The 13,449-nt window shown below is 39.3% G+C and overlaps 1 protein-coding gene across 1 annotated transcript in view; it reads right to left on the reverse strand.

The window, feature by feature from the left end:
• The window catches only part of CERS6 (ceramide synthase 6), a 99,160-nt gene that overhangs the window by 59,418 nt on the left and 26,293 nt on the right, over positions 1-13,449 (reverse strand). The window contains exons 2-3 of the mRNA XM_063400565.1: positions 6,144-6,249; positions 3,716-3,846 (exon numbers count right to left, since the gene is read on the reverse strand). Coding sequence (XP_063256635.1) covers positions 3,716-3,846; positions 6,144-6,249 — 237 coding nt within the window. The remainder of the gene's footprint in view (positions 1-3,715; positions 3,847-6,143; positions 6,250-13,449) is intronic.

A 13,449-nucleotide genomic window follows, 5' to 3' on the forward strand; every position in this document is an offset into this window, starting at 1 on the left:
GGGATACAAGACAGAGGCTCTTCTGTCCCATACATCAAAACTAAGACACCCTACTTACAGAAACTTTAGTATCCAAGTTTCTTCTAGAGAATAGAGGGGGGAAAATCGGCTCTTCAGTCTGCACATTTCCATGTTTTCACACGCAGAACGTTGCATAAACTAGAAACATCTCTCTTGGCCATATGTTTCTGCCAGCCACTCCTTAGAAACCATACAAATGCCTCTAATAAACAGCTTGCTTAAATGTACATAGCTGTAGGACAGACAAGTCACTGCCCTGGTGACATTCCAAAATCCCAGGCTAATAACTTATGGCATCACAGGTTCTTTCCCTTTGCTCTGGACAACAAGGGGGGAGGACAGAATGCATTCTCTTTTTATATTACTAAGTCTTTGAGAAAACCAGACATGCCCACACACTGGTAGTATGAGCAGAAACAACACACTGAAACTGAGAAGACACTGGAAGTGGTTTGGGAATCACTACTGCACTGGCTTTCTGACACATCAAACATTAACAAAGACATTCTTGGATCCTGTATTCTGTCTGCCAATAAGCAAAGTAATATTATTGATGTTAGGCTGTGCCATAGGGACAAAGACAAAAGAATAATAAAAACCCAACAGAAATACATGGAAGTAGAAAAGTCCATTTTGCACACTCATTTGACCACTTTGTTTCCTCCTATATGCATCTTGGATTTTTCAGGTTGAAGAAAGGAGCACAAATGATTAAAATTCACAAAATAAAAAGAAGAGCTATGGATAGACTATCCTCTTCAGCTAATACAGTAGGCTAAGTGCCTGAGCTTTGCAATCTGAGGTTATACTAGGTGGATGCCTTCCCTAGTGACTACAAACTGTGAGTTTAACTCCAGGTTTCATGGCAGAATCACCAAATCCTTGGGACACAAGGACTGATTTGCTAGTAAAATAATACTCAGTGCTGCATTTATTACTTTCTGACTGGATCATTAATCACCACCTGGTGATTATATGTATCAATCACCACCTAGTGAAATTATCTATTTCATATTTCATATTAATACTTATCAACATAACATCTGAAAGCTTAAGCAGGTACATAATACCACTGAACTCTCACCATTAGGGTCTCTATGGCTCCAATAATCAAATTACACCTTCTCTTTCAGATTCACAGACAAAACTCTATGGTGTGAATACTGGTTAAGGCTCCTGAAAAAGTAATTTATTTTCACTATAATGCTCTAACACAAAGAGCATCTCTAAACAGGAGATTTTATTGCTGCCTTTTTCTTCATATAACCTTCATCTGGCCATGACCTGAATATCTGATAAAGACTGGCAGCAAAGGAATTATTCCATTTGAGGAAAAACCAACAAAACCAACAACACAAACAACCCCCCCACAAACAAACAAAAAAATCTCAAACAAAACCAACAACCACAAAACAAAAACAAACCAAACAAACCCACAAAACAAAATGACAAATCAACCCCACAACCCCAAAAAGAACCAAAAAAACCCAAAAACGAAACACCCTTCCCCCCTCAAGAAGCAGTGTAGGTTTTGGAGTTTCTCTGCACTCTGTTTATGACCAGAATTGTAATTGTTTGAAAAGAAGGGAAGGGTTAGAGAATGTGAGAAATCTGTGACAACAAGAATCTAGTAATGAAGTTACTGGCATAGTGTGCTTGGGACTGGGTACTTGGTGTCATTCATCTTGGGCAAGTGTGTTTATCATTAATTTTCTCTCTCAGCTTTTGTCACGTTGAAGCTACTCCACCTTAGATAGAGCCCATGCAATTCATTTGCAAGAACGATAAGGCAGTCAAAAATGGCCTACAGCCCTTCTGGCCCCTCTGGAAGAGGCCCTCCTCTTCCCTTTCATCATGGAAAAGCCACTCTGGACCCAAGAAATGTTTTGTCTAGCAGTAAATTGAATTGTCTCCATGTAAAAAGAGTTGGAGTTCTTTTTAAGCAGATCTATGTTTTCTGAGTGTTCTTTCACTTTTCTTCCCAAGCCACAGTCAATCAGTGCTGTTGCCAGCAGAATTGAAGCCTTCAACAATTGAGGGACAACAGCAGCTGAGCACTATGAAGGTGTAGGCAGAGATCACTGTCATTTTGTTTGCTCTGTTCTTGTTTATTACATAAAGATGCATTTCGTTCTGTTGAAACTCTCCACGGGCACCCGAATTACTGAGGACTTGAGTGCTCCCTTCCCATGGCTGCTGTGGGAACATCTGCTTTAGGCAGCTCAGAGCTTCAAGGCCGTGCCACACACAGTCACCATATCTGAAACGCCACCCCATTAACTCAATAGCTATGAAAAGGCTACAGACCTCATACCAAAGGATTCCTTCGGTCGAAACTTTCTGAAATACCTTGCTTAGTGCTCTGATGGACAGATTTAACTAAACAACACTATAACACCCACACTGAAGGGATAAAAGGGTAATCCTGGGTTCCCAGTGGTAGTCTGGGAACTAGACATCAGCAATTCTGTCCACGAGGTGTCAGGTCAGCTGGTGGCACACAGTTCATCACTGGAAATGCTCCCAGGGCAAGGCACACACAATTGGTTGGGTAACACCACATTCCCACAGCACTGCATAAATGTAGAAATGGAGAGGCAGCTCCCACTGCACCTCTTGCAAACCATGAACCATAGAATCTGAAGTATCCACCTATTATTTATGTCATCTTACTTCTTTTTGGACAATTTTTATCATTACTATTAAGAACACATATTACAGAAATGCCAATGGCTCCCTCTAAACAAACTAGCATTATATTTTGTCAGCGCTTCACTACAGCTTGACCTTACCTTCCAGTCTGCATTCACAGCTGTCATTTGCACCCTATTTTGATAATGTATGCCACAAAGGAGCAAATTCAGCACCCGTTACTATCCTATCCATGTCAGTATTTCACGGTATGTTTAAATTTTTCTACCGGTAGGTTCACCCAAATGCACTGGCACCAGTGCAAGACAGCAAGGTCTTTCAGCTGAGTTACAGAGGAAGCAAAATATACCACCCAAATATGCTAGCTCTAAGGCTAACACAGCAATAACTTTTCCCAAGACTCCACAGCCGACAAGTTAACAATTACAACCCTTGCAGAAAAAAATACTGTTTTTCACTGATCTCAAAAATTAGTAATTCTAAGGCCAGCAGCTGCTGGCAACAAAATGACGAGGTCTATCCATAATCTTATCATGCCTTGATTTATTAAACATTCAGGAAGGAGTAGTTTAGCTATAAATACCAAAGAAAGGACTTAAGCATTCTGACAGTTAAGTTCTTCTGTTTAATAGAAGGCAAACATCTTTAGCCAATTTATCTTTTGTCTTCTTTTTATTTAAAAACCCAACTGCCTTTCATCTTTACTCCTCCATCTCAGAGCTCCATCAGAATGTACAGCTAAAGGTAGTGCTGTAAGGACAGCACACTAACACCAGGTGACTTGTCTTAAAAGATCAGACTAGTGCCCTGATAGTACAGAATCACAATGACATGATTTCTGAAAGCTTTTGATCACTGAAAATATCCAAAAAGTACAATCTGACTCCTTCAGGGGAATGAAGACTATTTTTCTCATTAGTTATAGTCTACTGATTTGTATAATTTTTTTAATTGCCTACAAAAGTACCTGCAAAAAATAAAGGGGTAAAACTGATGAGAACACAGGCTCAACAAGACTCAAGAAGAGAACATGCATCCTTACATGCTCTCACAGAACTTCCTAAGGGTGCTGGGTTTTTCCTGGTTGCGTCTTTGTCGAAACCATCGTTGAATGCTGCGTACATCCCAGTCCAGCTGCTTGGAGAGGCCTTCCAGCCTCTTCTCATCTGGATGCTGCAAAACAGACAAGCACAAAAATTATTTTCTTGCTCAAGTGCATTAACACTTTAAATTCAGAACCACTGTAATTGACTCTTGCCTTCTTACCAAGGCTGTCTGTCAGACATGGATACAGAGAAATATGTTCACAGAAATCTCTACTGGCAGATTCCCATCAGAATACATTTACAATGGTAATTATTATTTACAATGACAATTATTAATTTACATTGACAATTATTAATCTAGAAGGACAGATGCTGTAATATGAGACAGCAGATCCATTACTAATAAACTTTAAAGGGACAATAGGATTGAAACTTGCTTGAAATTTGGAAGTGAAGTTCAGCAGCCATAAAATGCCTTGCATTTCTGGAGCAGTGGTTCTTACAAACACCACACTGCCTGCCACACTCTAATACCTGTTCCACTCTCCTACATCAGGATCTGTGTCCTATCAACTGTTGCACTAGGGAAGATGGTTTGACCGACACAGAAAAGAAGATAAATCTCATGTTTGTGCATGATAATGTTGAAAAATGAGTCGCTAAACAAAGTGACAGCTTCAAAAGGAAAATCACCTTGACAACAGGGAGAGAGAATTGTTTTCTCTAGAACTAAACACACATAAATATTCTCCAAAGCAGAAAATGTAGAAGTCTCATACCATTAGCATGGCTGCAAACCAGTGCAGAGGTAAGGCAAAAGAAAATGAGTCCATCCTTAATTTAAAGAGCAGTAAAGATGGATCTCCAATCATACAGCAATTCTACATGTACAGTAAAGCATACGTGTTATTTACCTATTTCTCCTGATCATATAGTTTTTTAAATAAACAGAAAAATGGACAATCTGTTTTCTGGAACTTTAGCTTTATTTCTGCAAGCCAGTTACAAATATTGAATGAAGTACAAGAGCTCTTACACCAAATCTTTAAATTTTTAATTGTTGCAAGACATAAACCAGCAGAACTTCTAGGCTGAAGAACTGATAGGCTGAAGTTCTGTCTATCAGCCTCCAAGGAGACACAGGAAAGAGAGGGAAATGAAAGGATGAGACAAGAGAAGGTTGAAGTATTTGCCATCCATCTCAATAAAAATTTTTAGTCAACCAAAGTATCTACTAGTTTTTCTATGGAAGGTTAAGAAAAGCAATTTCTGTAACCTTAGAAAAATGAAATATTTGATGCAGCTCTTGGGAGTTTGACTAGAGAGATCTGCTGTATAGGATTCAAAAAAGACAGGTAGCTAAATTGGACAATTTTTCTGAGATCAGCTACCAGATTCTTGCAGGAAAGCAGATACTTTTATTTGGATCCCTTCACACTCACAGGTATTTCAGGCCCTGTGTCAGGCTGCCAGATTCCATGAGAAGTATTAAAAACAAACAAATAAACAACCCTACAACAAACAAAACCTAATCATTCTTCCTTCAGCTGAGCCTGTGTAAGAGTATATCCTGCACCTTTCAGAAACAAGATACATGCAATTCCCTCCCTGAAAACAGGAAAAAAGTCACAGCAAGTGCCATGGTGATCTCTGGATTGTGTAGGACACACAAGCAAGACAGATCCACACCATATTTCACTGTCTGTGACACTCAACCCAATTTTTCCCTTTATGACTTTAACACTCTCTGAAGTTTACACTGGTACCCAGCTGCAGCCTGGAGCCAAGGCGGGATTGGAAAGCTCCTGCAGAAAAATTTGGGAGACTTGAAAAGCATGGACAGAACGACAAACAGGTTGAGATGTCATATGGTGAGAGATGCAGAGACAGATATGTAAGTTGTGGGGGGAAATTTTGAACAAAAAGAGATATGCAAGCTGTAAATAAAACATTATTCAGTCAGTTTCTCCCACTTTTCCATGTGGTGTAGCTGGGACACCAGCAAGACAGGCCTTCCCTGGGAAGGAGCAGCTTTGAAGTTTCATGGAAAACTCGGTATCAATACTATTGGCTTACAGTAAGCCCCTTTTTTTTCCTCTAAAAACTCCAAAATTTTACAAAAAATGATACAAAATAGGTAAGAAGCAAAAACAGATAAGAAGCAAAAAAGGTAGGTGGCCATATGGCATCTACAGAGTGTTTCTGTGACAATATTTTTTTTTGATTGAAAGCTTAAAGGAGACATTACAAAGGGATACACAACCACTCAAGCTGGCATATTAATGACATCCCCAATATTTGAATTTCTAATTTGAGGTGTAAAAATGCAGCACTGCATTTATCTGTTAGCTTTGCTTTGTTCAGACATAGTTTACAGTGCCCCATCCCACTTCATAAGGTAAATATTTTAGTTAGACACACTACCTTTGTAATGGCTGTGAAAACCTTTTCCAGGATAGCATTAGGCTGAGCTTTCTGTGGTCCATTGGCTTGGACTTTAAGGCCTAAGGCACATGGTTTAGCAATGAACCTGTGAGAAACAGAAAAATGAGAGAAGAAAACAGGTGAAATCCTTCAGTTATTTACTTCATTATTGTTAATCAATCAATGGCACGTGGTAAATGGGCAAACATTATAACCCTACCAACAAAAACAAGACTTAGTTTTACAGCTCAAAAGTAAGCTCATATAGGCAATTACATGGCAAAGTAAGGACCATTACTTTGAAGGATGAAAGGAACTCTGTGGAACACATGAAACAGAGGATTTTCTTTCATGTTATGAAGAAAGAGATTAGAACAAAAGCATGAGAGGAATGCCTCCCAGAGATGCACCAACTAAAGAAAAGAGCAGGGCAGCTTGTAGAGAAGAGGAGCATATAATATTATCCTCCAAACACAGCCTTTTTAAAAATCAGTTTCCAAAGTAGCTACTGTCTCTAGACTCCTTCAGCACAATGGAATTTTAGAATCCTGAAAGGCAATAAGCACTTACGCTGCCCAGTTAATACAATTTTCTAAAAGTGTAACATTTACATGGTGCAGAGACACAAGCAATAATCTTCTGCTAAAGTATGAGGCTGTCCAAAATCCTAACACCAACCCATAGGTTCTCTGAGACATTTTAGAGTTGAATTGCATGGTTTATATTACATATACTCAAAGATCACCACTCTACTCATGAAAAATTAAATTATTTGTAACTGTGAGTCTAAACCCAGAATTCCCATGAAAGCTAAAAACTCTGTATAGGAATCATATTCATATCTGAAGACTATGAATTTTGCCATCTTTGAACAATTTAACTCTGATTTCTCTTAAAAGGCTTCTGTTTCCCAAAACTTCATTTTCCAGCAAGGACCAAAACAACATTTGGTATTTAAGTACCAAGTCCACACTTATTCAGCTGAATGACCACAAGCTATAAAAATCCTAGAATTCTTATCCACACACAACCCCATTTTAAGCACTGTTATGAGCTACAACTGCTGTTTCTGCCATGCTTAAGACAGCACAGCTGATTCAAGGGAATGAAGTCCCAGGCAATGTTACAGTGGTTACAGCAATAGCATTTGGTAATGCTAAAGAAAGATGGGTGATGCCAGACCACCCTGTTTTCCTGAAAAAAAGTTCTTGATACATTGATGCTATCTCCTTATGAAAGGCAATTCTATAGCCTGAAATAATGTTGGTGACTGACTGAGAGTGGGAAGACAAATATTTAAAAACACTTGCAATGTATCAGTGATCTTACAATTTGCTCCTAACGTGTTACTAAAGAAAAAAACCCTTATACTCTGTAAAACTTGGGTGGCAATCTAAAGCGATTGCAGATCACAAGCATCGTGCTAGCTCTATAGCATCCACCAAATTAAAGGCATTGCATCAGGTGTAAATTCCCTGCTTTAGAGTTTAGTGCTTTCATGAATCCAGTATCACTACTAAGCTAAAGAATCCAGGCTTCTGCTCATGAAAGAGAAGCATGTACGCTCTGAATGTTAGATGTAAATACAGTTTAATCGAGCCACATTGGAAACCTGTATGTTAGTTAAAGTATAAGCTGACAAAAGAAGTGAGAATTGTATTCTTAAGTTCATTACAGACATAACCAAACCAGTGCTGGCTATTTGTGGAAGAATCCAAGCTCAGCCTCCACTATCAACAGCAAGATTAGGAAACAGTCATTACATAAACACAAAAAATCAAAATAAAAATAGTTTCAGGTGGATTTTTTGTGCACTTAAGTCAGTCTCCTCTGAAATAAGATGATTTGGGAGTTTTTTAGAGGGTATGAGGGGGGCTTTTGTTTGGTTGGGTGGGGGGTTTTGTTTGTTTGCTGTTGTTTTGTTTGTCATCCTTTTAATAAAATACATCTTTCAACTTCTGTTTTGCTTTTCTCCTTCTCCTGAGTGAAGGAATGTGATAGCCATGATGTAAGTCCAATAGAAAGGCAGTTCCCTAAACATGCTACTTTAAAAGAAAAAAAAGGCAGATAAGTCCCAGTTAGAAAAAAATTCAACAAGAAGTAATTCCAACAAGTTTCATGCTGAGCTGATTTTCATTTAAATCTAAGCAAACCAGCTGGATTTGCTCAAACGACTTGTTAAAATTACATGTCATGTTAATTAATAGCGTAGGTAAATCCCGGACAAAGCACAGACCCAGAGGGGGTTTTTTAATCTTAAAATTGTAAAATAGATGTTATATCCATTACCTAAAACAAAATGTATGTTCTAAACACAAACATAAGCTTTTCTGCCTTTGTTGCTGAGGTTTTTCACAGGCATGGGAGGAATGGGCACGTGACCTAAAGAAGAGCTTGTCCACGGTACACAGCTGTAAGACACAGGATTATCTTGGCCAGATACATCAGGGAGGAAGGGACAGGGAAAGCTACAAAAAATCCACGAAGGTCCTACTAGGACACTCAAGAGAAAGCAGTTTTAACTGAAACATTTCATACACCTGCAATACTGAGCAGGTTTGACCACTAATTCAAGTATGCATGAGCCAAGCTTTGTCCATGTGATTACTTTTGGTGGAACTTGTAAAATGTGAGGGCTTTTTTAATACAAAAACTTAAACTAATCAAGCTATACATTGGAGTATAAAAATTGTTTTTCAAGGCTACAGTAGCAGAGTTCAAAGTAGTTTAAAATAGGGTTCATTTAATAGGGTCTAAAATTTCACAGGTATCATAAAAAGCATCACTAACATGATACTCCTCTGTAAAAATTTAAATTGTTTCATAAGCAAAAAACCAGAATTAATATTTGATACACGTACAAACTATGAGTGTTTTGCCAAATGCTGCACTTCTTAAAATCACTGTTCGTTTTTTCCATTTCTGCTAACACTGTGGTATTCAATTCCCTAAACAGTCTTAGTAAAACCCATGGGACTATTTTTTTGCATAAGGTACTGCAATTAAGAGGGAGTAACTATCGTGAAAGAGTAAGGAGAGTAGAATTGAGTATTTTGTCAGCTTTTCTCTTTAAAACATGGAAATCTGAACAAACACCATACTAATACCTCCTTTTCAATGGATTTCAGTACAGCTGAATTGAAAGCTGGTATTCAACAACGCAGAAATTGAAGGACAAACACATTTTGTCCTTTTTGCTGAATACAGCTCCATCTATTCTGGATATCGAAAGGGAAGACTAACATAAACAAGGGAATCAAAATCAGAATTCAAGAACCTTTTTCAAGGCAGGTTCCTCATTCACAGTTGGAGGGCACATTTAAGAACGAACCCAAGCCCCGAGGGGCAGTTCAGATGAGGGGGTCACTGCAGAGCAGTGGGCAGTGGAGCCTTTGCAGGCCCCACGGAGCCCAGGGCTGCCCAAAGGCCTTCTCTGAGTGCCCCGAGCCCCCTCAAGGCAGGCACTGCTCACTGTGTCCTTCCTGTCCTCAATTCACTTATTTACGACTGCAAGGCCCCCTACCCCAGCCCAAACTTAAGAGATCAGTTTTTCCCTAGAAAGGGGTCAAAAACCCCTGGCAAAATGATCTCTGACCTTCTCCAGGGTATAAAAAGAAACACCATTTTCACCACATATGTGTCAATTTAATGAAGTACCATTTTGGGTTTCCCCAAGCAGGCGCAATTACTTCATGAGGGAGACAGTGATCCCAGCTGACCATCAGTGCTGGGGAAAACAAAACCCCAAACCTGCCAGAATTAATTCAAAATGTTACCCCTCACAATCCTTGGAGGATGATGTGTGTTTGCAATTGCAAAGTCTGGGTTAAATAAATGGGATTTTTCAAAGTATCACATGAAGGATGAGAAGAAAAGTAAAATTCTTTTTATTTTTCTTACAATAAATCAAACAGCCCTACCTGTGTCATGTAATCTTTGCCCTGAATCTGGCCAGACAGAGATATGTAACTCTTTAGTCATGTGGGGCACAGGGAATCTGCCTGTAGGGCCCTCTGACAGGACACGAATGTGGTGTTTTCACACCAGCAGGTCATCTGCCATTTCTGAGCTGACCAGAGTAGCTGCCCTTTAGCAAATTCACGTCTCACGACATCTCAGCAGCTCTCAAGACATTTAAACCAGCACAGAGCCCACAGCAAGTAAACAGGGATTACAGGTTCAGGATTTTTGAACAGCATTAAAGGTCTGCAAGAATTAACAAGGCTTTCCAAAGAGGGCCAAAAGACCCAGAAAAGCCAACCAACCATGTTGTGGTTTGTTTAAGTTCCATTGTTAATGAACTATTCTGTATCCCCCTGTTTCCCCAAATTAATGGTTTGTCCCAAAGGTTGTTTCCACCCCTGAGCTGTTAGTTTCATCTAACCCAACCCGCTTTTCCAGAATGTTCCATGTCAATCCTTGCCTTGGGCCAACCCCTGTCTAAACTCCTCCCTGGAATTCCCCTAAAACATGATGCCTCATTGGCCCATGTGACCTGTCCTCCTCCCACTGTTTGCCCACTGGTTCCTGAAGTATGAAACTCCTCCTTGTTCTCCTCCCACTCCTCTCCCCGTTGGTTAGAATTTGATACCCGTCCCTTGGGCTCCCCAGTTTATAAGCTGTTGCAGAGTGCGTTCTCGATCTTTTCTGTCGCTGACCCTTCAGAAAAAGTGGTCCTTCAGGATTACAAACAGAAGACCCTGCTCTCATTCCTTGTCCCCAACCTGCGTTGCTCTAAAGACCTTTGTGCCGTAGAGCAAGAAGCGCTAAGCCGCATTTTTTGTCGCCTGCTCAAGAGACATGTCCCACTCTCGGCATAGTGCCGTAGTGGCTGAGCTAGCTAAAAGACTCTGGCATTGTGTCACAATCAAATAAAAAATTAAGCTAACAGGGTTAATGAATATTAGATGCATGTAACTCCCACTCTTTTTAACGTACGGAAAGAAAATAATGGCTTCTACTGAACTATCAGTTTAAGAAATACTAGGCTTAAAATAATTGAGAGTGTTAGGTAAGTGATACATATTAACCAATTATTTTTGCAAAAGAATAAGTTTTCCCATTCAACAGAATCAAAATCAAAACAAGAGTGGTTGATACAGAGGAAAAAGGATGTTTTACACTTCTGCACTTAAAACCAGCATATCTACAATAAGTCATCATCAAAGGGAAGGATCTGCAAGAGTCCTACCAGGTCCCAAACCCAGCAATAACTGGCAAACTAAGTAAACTAAGTTGGGTTTTTTTATTATTTCATTTAGGTACATTTCATCTCACAAATTAGTAAACTGGTGTTTTTTGGTTTTTTTTCTTGCAGTATTTTAAGCACAGAAAGTTTCTTCCCTCCTTTAAGCAACTTTATTTTGTGGCCAGTTTCAATACAGAAGCCCACTCAGAAATTTTCATTAGTGCAAGTGCGAAAAGCTAAGCCAGTGCATATTTCACACTTTCCTAAAAAATCTTGGTTAATCACAGCTTAAATCAGTCGCTTTTGTCATTCATTTTCATCAAAAGTAGGTCACATTATGGACCAACAGACATGACCAATGGCCTGTTATTGCGTACCATCCATCCCCTAACTAACAATCTATTTTCTGAGCAGATACCTCAGCATGGTGCAAAGGATCTGCACAAAATCACCCTGGAGACTGCTCCTACACGACCTCTGCTAACAGATAAAAAATATCATTAAGTAAACAGGCAGAACTTTGGCTGTGAACTCCCCATGTACCCTAAGAATATGCAGAGGGTTTTTAGCCTTTCATGTACACAAAAACATTTGAGTTAATTACTTGTCAATGCACAACGAGAGTTGAGTCTCCTCTTCCTGTGCTGAGGATGCATCTATGTAGAGTCATTAGAAAAAACTGCAGTGAATGTTAAGGTGTGCAGCACATCTCCGAGTCATCCCAAGTATAACTAAAGGATCTCCAGAAGTCCCTTCCCATCCCAATCATTCTGTGATAACAAACTCCAGTTAAGTGGTAGGCTCTGATGATATACATTACAGTAGCTCTATGAAACAGGAAAAATTTTCAGACACTGGCATTGTTCAAGTGGTGCTTGCACAAAAGGCTGCTCATGTGGCTAACACCAGCCAGATGTGAGCTCCAAAAAACCCCATAAAACAAACAAGCAAACTATTGCTTGCCAATCAAACCTGCCCAGAAAATCTCATCGTTTCCTATCACTATACATACAAGTATTAGGGAAAGCAGTTAAACCACAAAAAATTCCTCTCTGTGCTATAGATGTACACAAATCTGTTTTGAAGAGTCTGGCTCCTTTTTTGAAAGAGTGATGCAGAGTAAATTTTTCCAGCTCATCTACTTTATGCTCACTAAACACAGATTATTCCAGGGATTTATGATTACAATTGTCTAGCTTGTTGGAGATTGCTTGCTGGTTTTAAACAGAAACAATCTAAATTTGCTCTAAGGGTGGATAAAAGCAGAAGAGGCTTGTTTCTGAGCAGATGCTCAACCGATTTACTGCCACAACACTCAAAAACAAGTACTGAATTTGTTTTATTTTGGTATGACCTACTTAACTCAGAAGTTACTTGTATTAGCAATAATTAAAATAATAATTTAAAAGAATTAAAAACACAGAAAAGTCTTAATAGTCCTAGAACAAATTCAGTAGATAAACAGGGTTGTCACTTCAGTATACCCTGTTCACACACTCTGCTAAACCTTTGTGCTCCACAGAGTTGGGAAATCTATTTAATCCTTTTTCCAGGTTAGTTCATAATGGGATTGACTCATGCAGGGGGTGTTTGGCCAACAATATAGGACCAGCCCAGCCCAGCCTCTACCAGCAGTGCTCCAGTTGCTTTTCCAGTCAATATGTAACTACAAAAATGGGAAACAAATAAGGCCAGCACTTTACAAACAGAAATAGTCCAGTTTTCCAAATATGGAAGCAATTTTTAAAAAAATATACATATGCATAAAGTTATAAGAATTTCAGTTTCTCCTTAAACTCTAAGACTCAGGGAGAAAACTCAGGGGGAGCTACATACTCCAGAATAGCAACAAGCACCGCACAAATGTAGACAAAGGTCACAAATAAATATTTTTGCAGCCAGCTGTCTAATGCTTTCTTTCTTTGTAATCTCTAAAAATAAAGTTTAGTCATTCTGTAACTTTCCAAGCACAGATCAGGGAGAGGGAGAAGGAACGGAAGGGGAGAGACTTCATTCCCCTCACCTCTCACACATGGTGCCTTCTCTCAGCTGCCTTACACCTGCATCACCAAGGCTCTAGAAGGTATGGGCAACAGAATTTTGAAGGTATCACTATCA

This window comes from Prinia subflava, chromosome 6 (genome assembly GCF_021018805.1).
Source record: "Prinia subflava isolate CZ2003 ecotype Zambia chromosome 6, Cam_Psub_1.2, whole genome shotgun sequence".
Taxonomy (NCBI): domain Eukaryota; kingdom Metazoa; phylum Chordata; class Aves; order Passeriformes; family Cisticolidae; genus Prinia; species Prinia subflava.